This window comes from Artemia sp. Qi Xiang Cuo, chromosome 18 (assembly GCF_049724085.1).
Source record: "Artemia sp. Qi Xiang Cuo chromosome 18, ASM4972408v1, whole genome shotgun sequence".
In the NCBI taxonomy this organism is placed as follows: domain Eukaryota; kingdom Metazoa; phylum Arthropoda; class Branchiopoda; order Anostraca; family Artemiidae; genus Artemia; species Artemia sp. Qi Xiang Cuo.
The window spans coordinates 3,959,533-3,983,479 of NC_142811.1; the positions used below are offsets into that span (position 1 = coordinate 3,959,533).

A 23,947-nucleotide genomic window follows, 5' to 3' on the forward strand; every position below is an offset into this window, starting at 1 on the left:
CCTTGTCTTTGAGCACTCTTTCATAAAGAATTGTTACAAAACGTCAAAATTTGGCGTAAAGAGCGAGGGTCGAGGAGGGTTCTCGACCAGAAGTGTCCAGACAGAAAGCGTCGGCTGGTCAGTTTATCTTTATTGTTCTAATGGATTCGTAATCAAACCACAATCAACTCGGCCTCTTCTGTCTCAACTCTCGGCCTCTTCTATGCACATAATGAAAAAAGTGCTAATCATTATAAATTGTTTATCAAAGCAACTTCAATCAGATTACCGATTTATCATCATCAGTTTATCTTGATGATGAATCAATCCTCATCAGTTTACCGATGTTTACATCGGTTTCCAACATCAGTTTCAGTTTACAGACTTATAAGGCACTTGCTCTGATTTCTTGGACATACGAGACACTCCAAAAATATGAGAAATGATAGCGAATGCAACAACTCAAGCAAAACACATCCAAATTGTTAGCTTAACACGATATCCAGGAATCGAAATCTCCACAGCCTAAAACTGGTGTTCAAAGCAAGAGAAGTCAAGCCATTTCCGTTCGTCTATAAGACTTTCTTTCAAACTCAATACCCGGCAAGCGAAATTTCAGTCAGCCAGTTCAATAAAACTCCGGTCAAATTCTGTACGTCAAAGCATCAGAACTTTTCACGAGTAAGATAGACCAGCGTTTCACGTAAAATATGCTTCTACTCGACACTTCATCTGCCATCGACCCTTCAAGTTTCGATCTTTTCGAAGTTTCAAAAGTGGAAAAGGTTATTTGTCATTATCAAGTTGCATATTTCAAAATGCATTTTCTCCGACCTATTTAAATTTTGCCTTCCCCAATTTCCTACTCGCAGCGCTAAGCTGATGAGACTACTTGCCACTTTGCCTGTGGCCACTGCCAGCAATGGCCTTAGTGCTCTCTAATCTCTCTATCTCCATCTATCTCTCTTTGCCTCTTACTTTTTTTTTTTTATCAAAAACCCGCCTCCTCTCCTCTCAGTGACGACAAATTTTAAATTCAAAATACATCTAATTTTAACTTTAGACGTCACCTACTCTTTTTTTTTATTAAGAAGCAGCCGAACTGGACACACTTCAAGTCACCATATACTACCAAACACTTTCCAAAAAAAGAAAAAAAAATTGCCATTCCCGTGGAAAAGGGCGTCCTCTCCCAACAGGAAGCCCTTCATACGGTGGCTATTTCTTACCATACCTCTAAACTCTTTCGGATACTGACCCTACGTGTCTCCTATAAAAACAAATAATAATAACAAAAAATTCAAAATAAACTAATTAACTTAATAATAATAAAACAAATAGACCAAATTATCTATCAGTATAGCTTTCTTTTACAAATAAGAACACCAACAAATTTAAAAATTACAAAAACCTCAAAGAAAGTAATAATGATACTACTCTTCAACTTTATCTTTTCATTGTTTCCCTTTTAAATATACTTCGGCTACTATGTAACTCAAAAAACAAAACAAAAACAAAATTACAAAAACTGGCAACGCTGTTTTACCCATTTCCACTTACACTGAAACACACACTCACAACATACCTCCTCAAACATAACCTACATCTTTCCAATAAACTCTTCAACCAACAACTCCATCCACACAATATCCACTCGTTCTTTCCACATTTCAGTTTCACTTAAATGCGCTATCATTCTCCTACAATCATAACCAAACCTTCTTAACTCAATCTCTTTTGTCTTCTTCCTTCTTTTCCACACATATTTACATAATTTCATCACAATCAACACCACAGCTCGCTCTCTCCTCTCATTTCCAGGAATTTCTACATTCAGTTTAATCAACATTAGCTTGTCTTCCTCATTATTCCAAATGACTCCATTATCTATTAAGGAAATAAGACACATATCCACAGTCCATTCCCTTTACTTACAATTAAAAAATTCGTGTTCTTAGTCTTTTATCACTATTTTATTATGAGGCTTTCACTTTGGACCTTCAACTTGGGTAAAACGACGCAATTCATCTTGAAACGGCAATATCTCATGAATAAATAGAAACACAAAATCGTTTGCAAACTGACTATACGGTACACTATACATTTTCTCAAACGATAGCTTAAAATTCCCAAATGGTTGTTTTGTTTTCACGTGAAAAACCACTTCTTCTTCTTCCGTTTTCTCTAAATATTCATCCACTATCTTTTTCCTTTCAACGTTTTTCATCTGATCACTCAGCAAGCCTTGGTCTTTCATTTCTAGAACACACCATATTACTTAATGGATTTTCTCTTGCACATCCTTGATAATTTTTTGTTTTGCTATTTCACCCTTCTAAGTATTTATTACTGGTAAGGCCCATCTTCTTGTTTTTTTACCGTCGATCGATTTACTACAGATCATCTCACAGACGTTTCTAATTCTCAGAGTTCTAACTTGCACACCTTTCGGAAATTTATAATACAAAGACCCCCCTCATCTCAGAGCACATACAACATTTTCATACTTAGCTTTTCCAGCTTTCCCCTCCAAACGAAACGCCAAATGCTCCTTTCTAGCTTTTTATCCACCGACTACACCTCCACGACTACACCTACCCAAAACATCAACAAAAAGATCATGGTAAAAAAAATAGAAACTGAACTGGGGAGCCGTGTAGGCACCCATCTCACAATGTAAAAATGAAAAACAGAAAAATTAAAATTCAAAAATTAAAAATCAAAAATTACCCATTGGTACGATTAGAATTCATTCAATGAATGATTAATCACTCTATGCTATTATGTGTTGAAGTGTTCTTTAACAAACTTCGCATAATTTTTTGTTTTAAATAATATATTATTTTAGTATATATAAATAATATATTACTTCAATATATTTTTAATATATATAAATAATATAATTTTTTTTTTTATTTCCGTAGGGAAAGAAATTTTGGTACTTGTGTATTATGCGCCACTCACTCAAGTTTACGCTGTGCAAAACTCGAGAACAAACCAGTTTCTTCGTTAGTTTCTTTCATCTTAGCATGAGACAAGACAAAGACAACTGACTGAATAGATGGTAATTATATAATTTGGGCTACATATTTGCACATAAGGGGGAGGGGGGTGGAGGTAAACCATTTGAACAGTTTATAGTCAGAAAACAATTCCTTCTAGATATGACAACTAAAAAATTACAAAAGAAAAGCGAGTTATCTGGAAGCTTTATTAACTAAAAAAAAAAAAAAAAATCCCAGTATAATTTAAATGTAATCTTTCATTTAAGTGTTTTTTTCCAATTTTTAAGTGGATTCTTATTTCTTATGATCGGTTTTCCAAGTATTAAGTACTATTATTAGATTAACGTAACGTTTAATATAAGTGTTTTATGATGATCGCTGATCAAAGTTTATTTTATTTGTGCCTTTCATTTATGTTATTCTACTATGTTCACGGCTTTAAAATCCACTTCTCTATCTATCAATCTAATATGCAGAATAATTGTACCAAACACATTTTGCAAGCAGACCCGCTATACTTTACCCCCCCTCTAATATGCAAATCTATAGCCCAATTTTATTTCTAAAGTAACGAAAAAACTAACGAAAAAACTTGTGTTTCCTTGAATTTTACACAGCGTAAAATTGAGTGAGTGGCGCATAATATACAAGTTCCAAAATTCGTTACCTCTACGGAAATAAAAAAAAAATAATTTCCACGGGGGGAGGGGGGGGGTAAATGCCTAGAACCATATATATATACATATATATATATATATATATATATATATATATATATATATATATATATATATATATATATATATATATATATATATATATATATATATATATATATATATATATATATATATATATATATAAATAAATATATATATATAAATATATATATATATATATATATATATATATATATATATATATATATATATATATATAGTATAATATTTAATCTAAAATGATATAAATGTCTTACCCTAAATCAGAAACAGAGAAATCAAGCGGATTTTGCTCATCATCATCTCGCACACCAATACGGTGTATAACGCTCCTTGCACCGTTAAACATCCTTTGAGCAGTTGAAGCTCGCATCTGGGAACTACTAGGTAAATTCAGCGATGGTGGTAAGTTGCCCCCTGAGCAAAAAAAAAGAAAAATGAAAAAAAGACTCTGACACAAAATATAATTTGCACGTTTGGTGCGGCTATAATAGTTTGCAAGGAAGAAGCTTGCATGCGATTAGGTCCAATTCACCATGTAAGGCCTCGAACTGAGGTCATAATCACGCCCAGGGTCTTCTTTATTATATCAATTTGTGTTTGATATTTTTTACTGTTTAAAATGATGAAAATATCAAAATGCCTTAGTTGTAAGGGTGTTTTTGAATTTCTTTCGCCTTTTTAGTGTTGTTTGATGGTATTAATTTATGTCACCCATTAACAAACAAATATAAAAGAGGTTTTCTAATGAAAAGTAAATAAATAAAATAAACTAAAGACGAACAGAAATTACCACAAACTAGAGTTGGGTTAAGGCCCTCTAAGTATTCTGAAAACCGGAGCGTCATTTGTGCTTTACTAAAGACAATTATTTCGTGCCCCTTTTTTTCATAACCTAAACAACAACCGAAGACTGGCAGGATCAATACAAGATACTAGGGTATATAGGAGTGCCGTTATTGACGTTAAAAGTAAAGATCACCATCTAGAAGTGTCAAGGGTTAATTTAAAGCTGAAATATCGGAAGGGTAACTACTTCCGGGGAAGTTTTGGTGTTGGTAGACTCCAGGATAAGAATTTGAGAGACACTTTCCAGGAACAGTTGAATAGTAAACTTGAGAGTATAAAATTTGATAATGTGGAAGGTTGGAATAATTTTAGAAAAATAATTTGTGAAGTTGCTTAAGGTGTCTTAGGGAAGACAGCTAGAACTGCAGCTAAGAATATTAGTGAAAAAAGCTTTATGTTTGATAGAAAGGAGAAAGGACTTGTACAAGAATTACCTTAGTGATAGATCATATGAAAACGAAAGGAATGTAAAGAAAGTGGAGAAAGCATTAAAATATGAACTAAGGAGGTGTAAATTCGAGGTCATGGATAAAAGTGCCGAGGATCTGGAAGATGCAGCTAGACGGTACAATAGTAAAATATTGTACTGGCATGTTAACAAATTGAGAGGGAGTAGTCAATGCGGACTTGGCCCAGTTAAAAATAGGAATGGGGCCGCAATTAGCGATAAGGAAAAACTAAAGAAAGATGGGCCGAATATTTTGTGAATTTGCTTAACCGAGATAGAGTTGAAGGAAGAGATATAGAGGAAAATGAAAAAGTTTGTGATACATTGGATGTGAAGAAAGATTTGTTTTGTGAGGAGGAATTAGCGACAGTACTAAAAGGACTAAAAAATAATAAGGCTTAGGTGCTGATAGAGTGGTAAATGAGTTTCTTAAATATGGTGGCTCTGAGGTTAGAAATAAGTTACTGAAGATTATGAATATGATTTTGAAAAAAAGGGAAGTACCTAATGATTTTAAGAAAACCTTAATTAAGCCACTTTATAAGAAAAGTGATAAAAGTGAGTGTGGTAATTATCGAGGGATTAGTCTGGTCTCTGTAAGTAGTAAATTACTTAGTAATATGATACTTTTTAGACTGAGAGATGCTGTAGACAAAGCTTTAAGAGAAAAACAGTGCAGTTTTAGAAAAAGTAGAGGATGTGTTGACCAAATTTTCACTCTTAGGTTAATAATTGAGAAGTCCCTGAGTTTTCAAACACCTTTGGTCCTCGGTTTTATAGATTATGAGCAAGCGTTCGATTCTGTTGATAAAAGAGCTTTAGTAAAGGTTTTATCCTTGTATGGTATACCAGACAAATATATTAAAGTGATTAAAGCTATGTACGAGAATAATACTGCTGTAGTTAAGGTAGGAAATGAGGTTAGCAGCTGGTTTTGTATTAAATCAGGAGTTAAGCAGGGTTGTGTTCTATCCCCCTTTATATGGATTATTTTGAAGGACTTTGTCTTAAGGAGCACAGGAAAGGCTATGGGAGACCACGGAATAAAATGGGGAGGAAAAAGTCTCCTGGACTTAGATTATGCTGATGATTTAAGCATCCTAGATGAAAGTGTGATCAAAATGAAGGAAGTTTTTGAGGTTTTACGATTTCAGGGTGCTAGAAGAGGGTTGAAAATTAATGTTAAGAAGACTAAGTCACTAAGGCTAGGAATAAGTGAAGATGAAAAGGTGACGCTGGGTAATGAAAAGATTGATCAGGTGGACAGCTTCACCTACCTTGGAAGTCTACAAATCAAGATTAGAAAATTAGAAGCCACGGTGATGACAGTGGTCAAATATGGCTCTGAAGCATGGGCGCTCCGAAAAGCGGATGAAGATTTGCTAGATGTTTTCCAGCTATATTGGTAGAGGATTGCTCTGGAAACCCAATTGACTGGCCGTCTTTCAAACATCAGATTATAAGAAAAATTGGGTTAAATGCCACTCTCCAGGACTATGATGAAAGAGAGACTGAAGTGGTAAGGGAACGTTGTTCGGATGAAAGATGAAAGATTGCCGAAGATTGTTCTTTTCGGCCAACCGTCTAGGGCTAAACCGAAAGCACGTCGGCCTCGTCTGGGTTGGGAGGACGTCGTATAGAAAGATTTAAAGGAAATGGTAACTCCTTGGGCGGGTGTAAAAAGGGAGGCTTTAAATAGATTGGGATGGAGGAGAAGCGCGCATTCCTGTGTTTATCTCAGGCAGCTTGGTGCTGCTGTGAGTTGGTAGTAGTAGTAGTAGTAGTAGTAAACAACAACACATACGCACAAATATATATATATATATATATATATATATATATATATATATATATATATATATATATATATATATATATATATATCTCAAGGCTAATCATGATGTAAAAATAGGAGTGGCGCTACCCGCCTCTTCTTTCCTTCTCAAAACCCCTAAACGACTTTAATGTCATTTGTATTTCACTGAAAACGATGTGTATTTTAAAGATTGATTTTTATATGTCAAAACATCAACCAAAGCACAAAAAAAATATTTTTTTAACTGGATAGAGGATCCCTGGTCAACATGCCTGAGACTCTAGGCAGGCGTGCCTTTCCAAAAACGAACAAACAAGTATGTGTCCAATAAGAGAGTCATACTTACTCCCGCCATTTACACGTGTTGCAGCCATTTAAAAATTCGCCTCTCAATTACTTGGACTATCTGCCTTGGCTTTTCTCTTTCTACAAGAAGCAATGTCTTGATGCAACCTACTGCTAAATACTTGATTTTCAATTCAAAATCAACGGACTCAGTCGAGGCCTTCGAATTGTAGGTTGACCAAGAATTTAGAATTGACATAGGACCATTAATTTGCTTGAAATAGCAGGCAAACAATCGTTTAAAGCCATCTTTATCTTCCAAATAGTACCTATTCGTTGCCTAAGCTCAGCCCCATATTCCAAGAAAATTTCAATTTTTCACAATTTTTTCAAATTTTTGGGTCACTTGCCATAGACTCGGCGAATGGGCACTCCCAAATTTTGTCCCAAATTCCTCTCTTAATTTAGCACTTGTTCGCTTAGTTCAGTCGAGCAATCTGAACAAATTTCAACTTTTTCAAGTTTTGGGTCACTTGCCTGAGACTCAGGGCAGGTGGGCGCCTCCAAAAACTGTCTTAAATTCCTCTTTCATCTTAGAACTTATTCACGGATCTCTAAAGCCGTGAACGGTTAGACTGTTTCCCTAGCGGTAGCCATACGCTACACACATACCAAAAAAGGGGATCTTTTATGCGCACCGTGACGTGACATCTTTTATGCGCAAGGCGACGTGACATTTTTTATGCGCAAGGCGACGTGGCTTCTTTTATGCGCAGGGTGTGTGGCATCTTTTATGCGCATGGTGACGTGACATCTTTTATGCGCAAGGCGACGTGACATCTTTTATGCGCAAGGCAACATGACATATTTTATGCGCAAGGCGAAGTGACATTTTTATGCGCAAAGCGACGTGGCTTCTTTTATGTGCAAGGCGACGTAACATCTTTTATGCGGAAGGCGACGTGACATTTCTTATGCGCAAGGCGACGTGACTTCTTTTATGCGCAAGGTGACGTGGCATCTTTTATTCGCATGGTGACGTGACATCTTTTATGCGCAAGGTGACGTGACATCTTTTATGCGCAAGGCGACGTGACATATTTTATGCGCACGGCGAAGTGACATTTTTATGCGCAAGGCGACGTGGCTTCTTTTATGCACAAGGTGACGTGACATATTTTATGCGCAAGGCGACGTGACATTTTTATGCGCAAGGCTACGTGGCTTCTTTTATGCGCAAGGTGACGTAGCATCTTTTATGCGCATGGTGACGTGACATCCTTTATGCGCAAGGCGACGTGACATATTTTATGCGCAAGGCGACGTGGCTTCTTTTATGCGCAAGGTGACGTGACATCTTTTATGCGCAAGGCGACGTGACATCTTTTATGCGCAAGGCGACGTGACATTTTTATGTGCGACGTGGCTTCTTTTATGTGCAAGGTGACGTGGCATCTTTTATGTGCATGGTGACGTGACATCTTTATTGCGCAAGACGACGTGACATTTTTTATGCACAAAGCGACGTGGCTTCTTCTACGCGCAAGGTGACGTGGCAATGTAAAAATCTTACCGACGAAAAATTTTGCACTTTCATATCTATTTGATTTGGCAACACAGACGTCCCAATGGCTCAAAGTATTATTTATTATTATTATTATTGGTATTTTTACACTGAGAAAGAAAATGTACTTTAATAGCTATTATTTATTCAAATATAGGGAATTCAAAGATTTTTAGGAGAGACCCCGAAAACCTGCACCCCTTTTCTTTTACTGAACCCCTTATTTCACTTCCTGCAATAGTTTGTTTTAGATGTTGTATAGCTGCATTTTTCAAGTATCAAACCCTTACCCATAAAACGTGAGAATTACGAGGAGCTGTATTTCCTTTTTATATTAAAATAGCTGTATTTCTATTTTATATTTATTGTATTTCTATTTTATATCTATTTTATACCCACTACTGCTTTTGATTAACAAGTTTAAATTAAGAAGATTGATTTTCTTTGCATAATACCTTTTTTGGTATTTCCATTTTAAAATCCCCCCACCAATGGGAGGCATTCCCCCTCCTAATTTTTGATAGATACATTCCCCCCTCCTCCCACAATTTTTCGTAAATTGACGCCAATGTTGCAAGCACGAACTGTTTAAATAAAATAGGATATTTAAGGTATCTAGGACAGGGAAAACAATTTCAAAGTCGAAAATCCCTTTTCCCAACTTTTGATGTAAGTGAGAAAAGAGGATACAAAGCAATAGGGGGTTACACAGTCTAACTTCCCTGAAAACCAAAGAAGATAAAAGAAGATCGGTTCTCAGTTGAATCTTTTCCAATTCGCAAATAAAGTTCTCATTATGTCTTCTAATTAAATTTTTACTTAAAGCCTTTTTCAAACTGAATTTGATTCACTCCATTTATATTTATAAGTTCTAGTTCAAGAAGAAGAAATTAAATTCATTTTGCAAAAGGATAAAATCCATTTTGTCTTAATGATATTATTTTCGATGAGTATCAGACGCACAATGGACCTAACAAAAGCTGAAACGGTAAATGACGTCTTAGACCACACTACCTTTACACTCCCCTTAGGAGGTTCTCCCATTGAAGAAATTTAGTCCTTCAGATGAAAGTTCAACAAAAATAAATAAATAAAACAAGATAAAAAACTACTACTACTACGACTAACAAGTCACCGGAGCACCAAGCCGCCTGAGGCCAACACAGCTGCTCACGCTCCTCCTCCGTCCCAATGTGTTCAAAGCCTCCCTTTTTACACCCTCCCAGGAAGTTTCCATTTCTCTTAAATCTTTCCTTACGAAATTATTTAAAAAAAACTACGTTTTCTAAAGAGTTAAAGAGGCTGAGTCACAAGTTCGAACCTTAAAACGTACAGGGATTAGAAGGTGCAGTTGGGGGTCTGCCACCCCCCAAACCCCCACTTCCGTATATGAAAGGGGCTGTGCCCTCCTCAACGCCTCGCTCTTTACGCTAAAGTTTTTATTGTTTAAAAAAAAGAGTTGTGAGAAAGTCAAACTTTAGCGTAAAGAGCGAGGTGTTGAGAAGGGCACAGCTCCTTTCATATACGACAGCGGGGTTTGGGGGCGGCAGCCCCTCAACTGCACCTTCTAATCCCTGTATGTTTTAAGGTTCGAACTTGTGACTCAGCCTCTTTAACTCTTTAGAAAACGTAGTTTTTTTCAAATACTTTCTGCACGTTTTTGTACAGTTTATTACTTATTATTGCTTGACTAACTGTTAGCTGATCTTTTCAGGAGTTAAAGATGGGGGGCTGCCGCCTCCCAAACCCCCCGATTTTGAAGATTCTTGTGTTAAGGCTTTTAATTCCTGAATACTCAAATCAAATGCACAGTAAGATTTCTTTTTTCAACTTTTCTTCGAGCATGCGGGTATACGGCATGTTATCAAAGCAGTGGAGACTTACCTGTAACATGAAGGCCGACTGTGATATTCTTCTGGAGACATCTGTTGAGCCGAAGGATTTAATAGATAGGATTTACAAAAGAAACTGAGTTTCTTTTTCAAACTTTAAATTCCGTATATAAAAAAAATTCTCTGAGAGGAAATCGAACCCGGATCTTCCGCCTACCAGTCAGGAACAGCGACCATTGTACCACAGAGACACTTGTTATATTATTTTCGTCTCTCGTATCTATTTTTGTGAAGTGGGAAATTGGTGTCAGTCATCATTAACTGGAGCTGGTTGATTTTGGGAAACGGGGTTTGGGGTAAAACTTTGGGAGAGCATGAGCATTTTTGTTTGATTTGTACTTGATCTTCGTGTTCACTGTGCTGGAAAAATCTTGCACATCCTTCTGCATCGATGGGTATGGTGGTGTAAACATCATCTGAAAAAGAGTTACAAATACGACAAATATTAGTTCCATAGTTGGTGTAGGCTGTCTAAAAAAAATATGCTTCGGTGTACTTGCTGTGTTGTCTTGAATTTCCCATGGCTGACGTAAAGTCTTCAAGTGTTGCTGGCTCACTTTCTGGCAAGTGGTCGAGAAACTTTTCGCATTTGGTTGCATTGAGTGCATGTCGCTTTGCAAGAGAATTTGTTGCCATTTCTATGACATTGTTTGCACGTGCAAATTCCAGTTTGATATCTTCTTTTGACTCTTCTGGGTTTCGATAGTGCATATCCAGTACTTGTCTTAGCTCCTCTAAGTCAACCTGCATTTTCTGAACTTTCCTGTCTTTTGCAATGTAAAACTCTCTGTGTCGCTTTTTCTTTGTGCGCAGTCTCTGTGACAAATTTGCATCATTTGTCATTCTATGTTGTACTGCTTTCTTGAATGCTCCTGAATATGGGCTGGTATATGGGCAGTGGCATGAGGATGTTGAGAGGCTATCAGCTTTTGCTTCCTTTGGTGCTTGGTTACTCTTCTTTCCATTTTTCCGATTCAACTGAGAGGATGGTGTACCACTGTTCATTCGCCTTCTCACCCACAATTTGGCAGTCAAAATATCCTTGTTTCGTTTGTAGTAGTCTCCAAACAATTTTGCAAACTTGTCCTGATGATTATAATAGTGCTTAATTTTTTTGGAGCGATATTCTTGTGATGTCTTGTACATTTCCATCTTCCTCTTTTTATCTTTTTGCCTTACTGACTCATTGGCATGATAACGAGATTTCACAGCCTGTAAATTCTTTTGCCGAAAACTTTCATCTGATGCAAATTTCTGAGACATGCGCATGTATGCTTTAGTACGATTTCGTTCCTTTGCCAACTTATCCTCCTGAAAATTTTTTTGAACATCCTACTTTATTCTCTCTCTTTTTTTGGTAGTACCTCCTTTTTCTTCTCTATTTTGTTCCACATTCTCCTCATACCAACTTTTCTTCTTTTGCCTTAGTAGTTTGGCTTTACCTGACATTTTTAGAAAGACCTGTTAAAACTTCCTAGCCTATGTCAAAACTATTCAGAAACTTAGTTTCAAAAGTAGGCTACCTCTAAATCTTCTCTCTCAAGAGAGAGGTTTGTATTCCAGATTATTTGGGAAAAAACGTGTTACAACTTTTTGTGTTGGCCAAGTCAGATACTGAGCTTCAGAAGTCCTTCCAAATCTTCTCTTTGAAGAGAGAGCTGTGTCAGATTATTTGGGAAAAGACTTGTTATTTCATTTGTTTATTATTTTGTAAGTATCACAACTAAAGAAAAGTTCTTGTGTTAGTCTAGCCTAAACTTAGCTTCAAGACTATTGTCTTCTCAAGGTGTTCTCTCTGGGAGCTTTGTCTTCAGGATTTGCAGTCAGAACTCTATCCACACTGATTTGTTTTGATTTTTGTCTAAGAAACCTAGATGGCGTTTAGTTTGTGCAATCAGACGCTAGATAGGGAATGTAATCTTTGTATTTCTTTGTAAGTATCACAACTAAAGAAAAGTTCTTGTGTTAGTCTAGCCTAAACTTAGCTTCAAGACTATTGTCTTCTCAAAGTGTTCTCTCTGGGATCTTTGTCTTCAGGATTTGCAGTCAGAACTCTATCCACACTGATTTGTTTTGTTTTTTTGTCTAAGAAACCTAGATGGCGTCTAGTTTGTGCAATCAGACGCTAGATAGGGAATGTAATCTTTGTATGTCTGGAAATACAAAGCATCGTTAATTCAACTAAAATTCCGATGGTAGAAGTACTGATGTTCCCCACCATATTCTCTGACGATCTTTATTTTTATTAGCTCGGCAACAGAAAAACCCGACGTTTTTTTTGTCAAAGTTTCTGCAATCTATTTTTGACGCAAGCAAATACAAAGTAAGATTTTTGTTTTTCGACAAAAAAAACTTCTGGGAAAGAGCTGGAATTTTTGGAAGCTTGCAGTCAGTCTTGTCAGGTTGAAAGGACTATTTTGATCTAATATAATGTTGAAATACTTTGCTTTTAGGAATTTCAACAGTTAAGGTTTTAAGCTCCCAGGCCCCATTTTATCAAAGCAGTGGAGACTTACCTGTAACCTGAAGGCCGACTGTGATATTCTTCTGGAGACGCCTGTTGAGCCGAAGGATTTAATAGATTGGATTTAAAAAAGAAACTGAGTTTCTTTTTTAAACTTTAAATTCAATATATAAAAAAATTTCTCTGACGGGGAATCGAACTCGGGTCTTCCGCCTGACAGTCAAAAATAGCGACCACTGTACCACAGAGACGCGTTACATTATTTTTATTCTGTGCCATGTATTTTTGACGCAAGCAAATACCCACAAAACTTGATATTTGGTTTTTGGAAAACAGGGAAGGAGTGATCGGATTGAGCTGAAATTTTGAGGATAAGCTTCCAGGCCCCAGGAAAGCTTATTCTCCAAATTTCATCCCGATCAGATAACGTTAAAGGAGGGCTGTGGTGGGAAAAATTAACATGGGCTCTTATAGGAAAACGAGGTTTTTCGTAAATGTAAATTCGGGGGATAATTTTTTCGGTCTGAAAATATCAAAAGGCCCTGCTGGGTCGAATTCCGGTTCGAATGAGTCCTCATTCACCCGGATCCATTGCCAAATGTGGCCTCTAGGCGTGGCTAATAAAAAAAAAAGAGAAATCAACTTTAAGTGGCTATATTTGTTTTATGGAAAACAGGGAAGGAGTGATCGGATTGAGCTGAAATTTCGAGGATAAGCTCCCGGGCCCTAGGAAAGCTTAACCTCTAAATTTTAGCCCAATCGGATAACGTTAAAGGGGGGCTGTTGTCGGAGGGTGTAAACTTCCGGCCCACTTTTACCCATGAAGATAAAGTCGGAGGGGGGTAAAATTTTGCACGTTTCTTAGTTGGAGCTTGGGCTACAAAATGCGATCACCGCTGTCTCTCTGCGACCGCTAGGACCGGAAATCGCTTAACATTGTGGTGGGTCGCCTCTTTATAGAGGCACAAGTGTGCCTCCTTGATCCTCCCACCCCAATAGCGGACGACCTGCTTTTCGTTCAGCCCTAGACATTTGGCCAAAAAAGGACAATCTTTGACAATATATCATCCTTCATCCCCAGAACGTGCCCTAGCCATCTAACCTTTCTCTTATTACAGCCCTTGAAAGCGGAATTGAACTACACTTTTCGTACAGTCTATTGTTTGAAATACGGTCAGTCAGTCGGGTACCCAAACAATCTGTAGGCGATTTCTCTGGAAAACATCTAGCAAATCTTTCTTCGTTTTTCGAAGCACCCATGTTTTAGAACCATACTTGGCCACTGTCATCACTGTGCGATAAAAGCAACTAAAATAAAATAAAATACGACAAACAAACCTAATCGGAAAGCCGTATGTCGAACATTTGGCCCACCTGCGCGCCGACGTGTATGATGAGGTGGTGGCGAATCTCTTCCTCTGTCTTCATCTCCAGTCAAATTAGTTGGTGGAGGTCTTTGAACTAAGTGGATGGCCTTTCCATTTAAATCTGAAATACGATATGAAAAAATCAGTTGTCTCCACGTCTCCATTTAACAGATTCTGCAAATCTGCACCGCCTATCTGCAAGTTTGACTTCAATGGAGACTTCTTTTCCGGCTCCGTATTGGCAGTTTCCAGATATTGCAACCTTCAACGTTGCTTTTTCTGCAAGACGGCAGATTTGCAGAATCAGCCAAATGGAGACTGGCTTTAAGCGAACAAATGAAAATTAAATGATGGCAAAAGGTAACACAAATTGAGTAGAATTCTATCTGCTCATGATTGATTTTTGTAGTTTTTAAATTTTTCAAAAACAAGCAAAAAGTATAGCAGAAAGCAAAACAGAAAGTGTAAAGAAATGACTTTATCAAACTCTTAATTGTAATTTTACATTCAACTTTTGGAGTACTTTTTATAGTACAGAACAGGCTAGGATTTCAAGTCGGACAACTTGAGTCCTCCCTTAACCCATTCCTCTCCCCAGAAAAAAAAAATTATCTGAAAATTTAAAAACTGAGCTTAATGCATGAACTTGATATTAACAAAAAATGATGGTTCCCAGGCGACAGTTGAGATTTCGACCACCCTTCCTAAAAAAAAAGAAGCCACAGCTGGGTATTTTGCTTATGATACAAAATGTTTTTGCGAGGGCACATGATGCTAAATTGGATATTGTATTTTGGTAGCAATAGTGTATTTTGCACTAGTTGTGGGTAGTCTATTAAGAACATAAAGTAGGTTATTTTTGGTAAATTTAAAAATTTGAAACTTTTTAAGACCCATATATAATTTCAAAATTCCGAACCTTAAAATTACATATTTATACATCAAAACAGAACACCATGTTAACTAATTCTGAGCCATTAAAAACTGTATGTAGCATTGGAACTAACGAGAAACAAGAAAAATTTGAAAAGGCAAATATTTTTAAAGAGAAAGAGGATTCGAATACAAGTATAAACCAAGAAATGCACAGCAGTGGAATGTATAATAGAAAAACCGCGTCAAACGACAGCGATCGGCTACCCACAAACCATGAAAATATCTCATTTTCTTTCGATTCCACGTTCCAGTGGAATGTATAAGAGAAGAACCACGTCTAACGTCAGCGATCGGCCACCCACAAACCATGAAAGTATTTCATTTTATTTTGATTCCATCTTCCAGTGGAACGTATAAGAGAAGAACCACGTCAAACGCCAGCGATCGGCCACCCACAAACCATGAAAGTATTTCATTTTCTTTTGATTCCATGTTCCAGCATAATATATAAGAGAAGAACCACGTCAAACGCCAGCGATCGGCCACCCGCAAACCATGAAAGTATTTTATTTTCTTTTGATTCCATGTTCCAGTGGAATATATAAGAAGAACTACGTCAAACGCCAGCGATAGGCCACCCACAAGCCATGAAAGTATTTCATTTTCTTTTGATTCCATGTTCCAGTGGAATGCATAAGAGAAGAACCACGTCAAAAGTCAGCGATCGGCCACTCACAAACCATGAAAGTATTTCATTTTCTTTTGATTCCATGTTCCAGTGGAATGCATAAGAGAAGACCCACGTCAAACGCCAGCGATCGGCCACCCACAAACCATGAAAGTATTTGATTTTCTTTTGATTCCATGTTCCAGTGGAATGTATAAGAAGAACCACGTCAAACGCCAGCGATCGGCCACCCACAAACTATGAAAGTATCTCATTTTCTTTTGATTTCATGTTCTAGTGGAATGTATAAGAGAAGAACCATGTGAAACGCCAGAATCGGTCACCCACAAATCATGAAAGCATTTCATTTTCTTTTCATTCCATGTTTCAATGGAATGTATAAGAGAAGAACCACGTGAAACCCCAGCGATTGGTCACCCACAAACCGTGAAAGTATTTCATTTTCTTTTGATTCCATGTTCCAGTGGAATGTATAAGAGAAGAACCACGTGAAACGCCAGCGATCGGCCACCCACAAACCATGAAAGTATTTCATTTTCTTATGATTTCATGTTCCAGTATAATGTATAAGAGAAGAACCACGTCAAACACCAGCGATCGGCCACCCACAAACCATGAAAGTATTTCATTTTCTTTTGATTCCATGTTCCAATGGAATGTATAAGAGAAGAACCACGAGAAACGCCAGTGATCGGTCACCCACAAACCATGAAAGTATTTCATTTTCTTTTGATTCCATGTTCCAGTCGAATCTATAAGAAGAACCCCGTCAAACGCCAGCGATCGGCCAACCACAAACCATGAAAGTATTTCATTTTCTTTTGATTCCATGTTCCAGTGAAATTTATAAGAGAAGAACCACGTGAAACGCCAGCGATCGGTCACCCACAAACCATGAAAGTATTTCATTTTCTTTCGATTTCATGTTCCAGTGGAATGCATAAGAGAAGAACCACGTCAAACGCCAGCGATCGGCCACCCACAAACCATGAAAGTATTTCATTTTCTTTCGATTTCATGTTCCAGTGGAATACATAAGAGAAGAACCACGTCAAACGCCAGCGATCGGCCACCCACAAACCATGAAAGTATTTAATTTTCTTTTGATTCCATGTTCCAGTGGAATGTATAAGAAGAACCACGTCAAACGCCAGCGATCGGCCACCCAGAAACTATGAAAGTATCTCATTTTCTTTTGATTTCATGTTCCAGTGGAATGTATAAGAGAAGAACCATGTGAAACGCCAGCGATCGGTCACCCACAAATCATGAAAGCATTTCATTTTCTTTTGATTCCATGTTCCAGTGGAATGTATAAGAGAAGAACCAAGTGAAACACCAGCGATCGGTCACCCACAAACCGTGAAAGTATTTCATTTTCTTTTGATTCCAAGTTCCAGTGGAATGTATAAGAAGGACCACGTCAAACGTCAGCGATCGGTCACCCACAAACATTAAAAGCATTTCACAAGGCCGTATCCAGGGTGGGGGGTTACCCGGTTTGAACCCCCCCCCCCCCCGAAATTTTTGACCGACTCGAAAATAAGTCGAAAATTAGTAAAACCTAGGTAAAAATCAGTAAAATTAGTCGAAAACTGAGTCAAAAATTAGTAACCCCCCCCCCAAAAAAAAAGTCAAAAATTAGTAAAACCCCCCTGAACAAAAATCCTGGATACGGCCCTGGCATTTCATTTTCTTTTGATTCCATGTTCTCCCATAGTCTTTGTCGTGTTCCTTAGGACAAAGTCCATCGAAATGGTCCATGTAATTGGGGGTAGAATGCAGCCCTGCTTAACCATTGATTCAATACGAAGTAGCTACTAACCTCATTTTCTACCTTAATCGCAGCAATGTCATTCTCATATATAGCACTAATCACTTTAATGTATTTGTCTGGTATAACATGCAAGAATAGGACCTTCGTTAAAGCTCTCCTATCAACAGAATCGAGCGCTTACTCATAATTATTTGAAAAAAACTACGTTTTCTAAAGAGTTAAAGAGGCTGAGTTACAAGGTCGAACCTTAAAACGTAGAGGGATTAGGATCCACAGTTGGGGGGCTGCCGCCCCCCCAAACCCCCCGCTTTCGCAGCCTTTAAATAAAAAAAAAAGTTTTTTAAACTGAAAGTAAGGAGCGACATTAAATCTTAAAACGAACAGAAATTATTCTGTATATGAAAGAGGCTGTGCCCTCCTCAACGCCTCGCTCTTTACGCTAAAGTTTTTATTGTTTAAAAAAAGAGTTGTGAGAAAGTCAAACTTTAGCGTAAAGAGCGAGGCGTTGAGGAGGGCACAGCCTCTTTCATATACGGAATAATTTCTGTTCGTTTTAAGATTTAATGTCGCTCCTTACTTTCAGTTTAAAAAACTTTTTTTTATTTAAAGGCTGCGAAAGCGGCGGGTTTGGGGGCGGCAGCCCCCCAACTGTGCATCCTAATCCCTGTACGTTTTAAGGTTCGACCTTGTAACTCAGCCTCTTTAACTCTTTAGAAAACGTAGTTTTTTTCAAATAATTTCTGCACGTTTTTGTACAGTTTATTACTTATTATTGCTTGACTAACTGTTAGCTGATCGTGTTAGGAGTTAAAGTTGGGGGGCTGCCGCCCCCCAAACCCCCCGCTCTTGAACACTCTTGTGTTAAGGCTTTTAATTCCTGAATACTCAAATCACGTCGTACAGGGTGCCTCCTCATCCCTGTACGTTTTAAGGTTAAAACTTGTGACTCAGCCTCTTTAACAGCCCCCCAACTGTGCCTCCTAATCCCTGTACGTTTTAAGGGTCGACCTTGTAACTCAGCCTCTTTAACTCTTTAGAAAACGTAATTTTTTTCAAATAATTTAAAAAAGAAACTGAGTTTCTTTTTAAAGTTTAAATTCAGTATATAAAAAATTTACTCTGATGGTGAATCGAACCCGGGTTTTCCGCCTGACAGTCTGGAGTATCAACCGCTGGACTAATGACACACAATAGTAATTGTTTTTTAGTAAATGGAAGCTATTTTTGACGCAAGCAAATTCCCAAAAAACTTGATATTTGGTTTTTGGAAAACAGGGAAGGAGGGATCAGATTGAGCTGAAATTTTGAGGATAAGCTCCCAGGCCCCAGGAACGCTTAACCTCTAAATTTCAGCCCAATCGAACAACGTTAAAAGGGGGTTGTGGTGGGAAAAATTAACATGGGCTATTATAGGAAAACAAGGTTTTTCGTAAATGTAAATTCGGGGGATAATTTCGGTCTGAAAATACCAAAAGGCCATAATAGGTCGAATTCTGCTTAGGATGAGTCCTCATTCAACCGGATCAGTTGCCAACTGTGGCCTGTAGGCGTGGCTAAGAAAAAAACAGAGATGATGATGAATTTTAACTGACGATATTTGCTTTTTTGAAAACCGGGACGGGGTGATCGGATTGAGCTGAAATTTCGAGGATAAGCTCCCAGGCCCTAGAAAAACCTAACCTCTAAATTTCAGCCCAATCGGACAACGTTAAAGGGGGGCTGTGGTTGGAGGGTCTAAACTTCCGGCCCAGTTTACCCCATGAAGATAAAGTCGGAGGAGGATGAAATTTTACAAGTTTCTTAGTTTGAGCTTGGGCTACAAAATGCGATTACCGCCGTCTCTCTGCGACCTCTAGGACATGAAATCGCTTAACATTGTGGTGGGTCGCCTCTTTATAGAGGCACAAGTGTGCCTCCTTGATCACAACTAAAGAAAAGTTCTTGTGTTAGTCTAGCCTAAACTTAGCTTCAAGACTATTGTCTTCTCAAAGTGTTCTCTCTGGGAGCTTTGTCTTCAGGATTTGCAGTCAGAACTCTGTCCAAACTGACACGTTATCCCTGTACGTTTTAAGGGTTGACCTTGTAACTCAGCCTCTTTAACTCTTTATAAAACTTATTTTTTTTCAAATAATACACATAAACAGGTTAGACATGCTTTTTTATTAAAATTGACGCTCATATATTTTCATAACAAAGCATGTCTAACCTTTTTATGTGTATTATTTGAAAAAAACTAAGGTTTTTCGTAAATGTAAATTCGGGGGATACTTTTTTCGGTCTGAAAATATCAAAAGGCCCTAACAGGTCGAATTCTGCTTCGAATGAGTCCTCATTCAACCGGATCCGTTGCCAACTGTGGCCTGTAGGCGTGGCTAAGAAAAAAAGAAAGAAATGATCATGAATTTTAAGTGGCTATATTTGGTTTTTTGAAAACAGGAAAGGAGTGATCGGATTGAGCTGAAATTTCGAGAATAAGCTCCCGGGCCCTAGGAAAGCTTAACCTCTAAATTATAGCCCAATCGGACAACGTTAAAGGGGGGCTGCGGTGGGAGGGTCCAAACTTCCGGCCCAGTTTACCCCATGAAGATAAAGTCGGAGGAGGATGAAATTTTGCAAGTTTCTTAGTTTGAGCTTGGGCTACAAAATGCGATTACCGCCGTCTCTCTGCGACCTCTAGGACCTGAAATCGCTTAACATTGTGGTGGGTCGCCTCTTTATAGAGGCACAAGTGTGCCTCCTTGATATAAAAAACTGAGGACCAAAGGGATCTGATGACTTAAGTGCTTCTCAATTATTAATCTAAGAATAAAGGTTTGGTCGAAGCGTCCTCAACCCTTCCTAAAAACCAACCTGTTCTTCTATTAAAAATTTATTCCAACGTATCTCTAAGTGTAAGAAGTATCATCATACCAAGCAATTTGCTACCTATAAACATACATGAAATGCCTCTATAATTATCACACTCAGTCTTATTTCTTATAGATGGGTTAAATGAAAGATTTCCTAAAATCCCTGGGTACTTCATCTTTTTTCAAAAATCATATTCATAACCTTCAGTAACTTATTTCTAACCTCATAATATAATAATAATAATAAAAAAAAGAACTCGTTTACCACACTATCAGTACCAAGGGCCTTATTATTTGTTAATCCTTTTCGTACTGTCTAAAATTCTTCCTTGCAAAATAAGTCTTCCTTCACTTCCTATGCGTCACAATCTTTTTCATTCTTTTCTATATGACTTCCTGTAACTTAAACAAGGTTTAGCACATTCTCAAAATATTCTGCCCATCCCTCTTTAACTCTTTCCTTATCACTAATTGTGGCTCCGTTCCTATCTTTAACTGCGACAGGTCCATATTGATTATTCCCTCTCAATTTCGTAACATGCCAATACAATAATATAATATATAGTCTAAATTTAAAATATTTTACTATTTAGAACTCAACGCAGCACCAAGCCGCCTGAGGCCAACACAGCTACGAACGCTCCTCCTCCACCCAATTCTATTCAAAGCCTCCCTTTTTACACCCACCCACGAAGTTCCCATTTCCTTTAAATCTTTCTTTATGACGTCCTCCCACCCCAGACGGGGATGACCTGCTTTCCGTTTAGCCCTAAACAGTTGGCCGAAATATATATATATATATATATATATATATATATATATATATATATATATATATATATATATATATATATATATATATATATATATATATATATATATATATATATATATATATATATATATATATATATATATATATATATATATATATATATATATATATATATATATATATATATATATATATATATATATATATATATATATATATATATATATATATATATATATATATATATATATATATACACACACACACACACACATATATATATATATATATATATATATATATATATATATATATATATATATATATATATATATATATATATATATACATATATATATATATATATATATATATATATATATATATATATATATATATATATGTATATATATATATATGTATATATATATATATATATATATATATATATATATATATATATATATATATATATATATATATATATATATATATATATATATATATATATATATATATATATATATATATATATATATATATAAACATCAGAATAAGGTTACCATGCTGTTTTACTCTATGATCATCTTTTAAAATCTAATAATTATAAGCAAAATAAATCTGAAAAATCAGCATCAGGATAGAAACCCCAACATTGGTCATAATAAGCTTGATATTGGCAAAATAAGGTTAATCTGCTCTTACTAATCTTTTAGTTCAGATTATCGCCTTTTGATGTATTGCATTACCTTTTCAGCAATTATATTTTGTCAAGTGACAGTTTTGACCTTTTTGTGAGATTTTGACAGGTTTCAATAGCTTGCCAATTAGCAGTAGTGATGGGAACTGAAATCCTCTCATTAATTCCAAAAAGCAAATACACTAAATGAGCCCACAGCATTTTCCCACAGCATTGCTGTGCAAAATTTAAATTTTGATTTAAAGAGTTAATATTAATTTTGCCGAAATAAGTTGAATCTGCCCTTTTGTTCTGATTACCACATTTCGATGTAACAAAACCAAAAATTACCTTTTTAGCAACCATATTTTGTCAAGTGACAGTTTTGACCCTTTTTGGTGAGATTTCGACAGGTTTCTATAACTTTCTAACTATCAGAATGGAAGTAGTGGAAATTGACCTTTCCTCATATTCAGGAGATGATAGTTTAATTTAGACATTTGTATTTAATTTCATAAAGCAAATATACTAAATGAGCTCTATTTCCCAAAGCATTACTGTAAAAAAAAGCTGAGTTTGATTTAAAGAGTCCGGTCATAGGGTTGGTAGCCCTCTTCGCATTTTGGGTAACCCTGGGTATACTATGAGAAACGAACTACAATTAAGTACAAAAAAAAGGTTTCCCCAAATGAAAACAAAGAGTGACATTAAAACTGAAAATAAACAGATAATAATGCAATAAACATCCGCAGAGCTTTCCATTCTCTTCTAGTTTTAAGACATCTCTTAAAATAAAATGAATATAAACAAAATACAATAAATATGAGAAATAAACATCCACATAGCTTTTCCTCCTATTCTAACTTTAACTCATCCTTAAAATGTAGTAAATAAAAACATAATAAATAAACATAAGTAATAAACATCCGCATAGCTTTCCATTCTATTCTAGTTTTAAAACATCTTTTAAAATATAGTAAACATAAACAAAATAAACACTTATAAATAAACACTAAAATAAGTAATTAACATCCGCATAGCTTACCATTCTCTTCTAGTTTTAAGACATTTTTTAAAATATAATAATTATAAACAAAATACAATAAATATGAGAAATAAACAGCAACATGGGCTTACCATGTTGTTCCAGTTTTTGGTCATCTTTTAAAACGCGTCCACAATAAATCATACGCTGTGAATCGGCCGGGATACTAACATCGCTCTGTATGAACTCCTTAAATTCTTTCACCGTTAGCTGAAAGTAAATAAGCATTCAATACGTAAATTACTTAGCTTCCTTATATTTTGTATAATTAATAATAGGCCTAACTATATAACTAACATTAACAATTAACTAATAAACATGGAACAATAAATATGATAAAAACAGTTCAAGTTTTTAAAAAATATCAAGTATTTAAATAGTTAAATATTTAAGTTTGTTAAATATTTAAGTCATGAATTGTTAGTTTTAAAGAACAATTGTATTTATAACACATGAAAATGGGTTTGCATTTATAAGCTGTACAGCATATAGCTGAATAACCGAGCTTCCTTTTCTGTATGTAGTATCCATTCCATGGTATCCACGTCCGGGAATTTATTTAATTATAATTTCAAGTGTTTTATAATAACTATAAATCTAAAAAAGTAGTCACTTGGATTATAGACATAATTGGGCAGGAAGAAGGGGGGAGGGTGCTGGTTCTTCCGGTACAAGTAATTTCCTATTGCACAAGTACTGTGCAAGATTTTATATAAAAATTAAATTTGTTTGTTTAAATTTCAATCAAGATTTTCAATGTGTTATTAACTATGCATACTTGTATTTACAAGCTCCACCATTTGGGGCGAGGAGAAAACTAGAAAGAAAATTCTTGGAGAGGCAGGGTCTCAGCAGGAAGGGGGAAATTAT

At 36.3% G+C, this 23,947-nt stretch overlaps 1 protein-coding gene across 1 annotated transcript in view; it reads right to left on the reverse strand.

Annotated features, from left to right (window-relative positions):
- Nucleotides 1-23,947, reverse strand: part of LOC148941132 (uncharacterized) — a 104,327-nt gene that overhangs the window by 64,009 nt on the left and 16,371 nt on the right. Inside the window, exons 3-5 of the mRNA XM_089103952.1 lie at nt 23,170-23,287; nt 14,360-14,509; nt 3,961-4,120 (exon numbers count right to left, since the gene is read on the reverse strand). Of these exons, the coding sequence (XP_088960078.1) occupies nt 3,961-4,120; nt 14,360-14,509; nt 23,170-23,287 (428 nt within the window). The remainder of the gene's footprint in view (nt 1-3,960; nt 4,121-14,359; nt 14,510-23,169; nt 23,288-23,947) is intronic.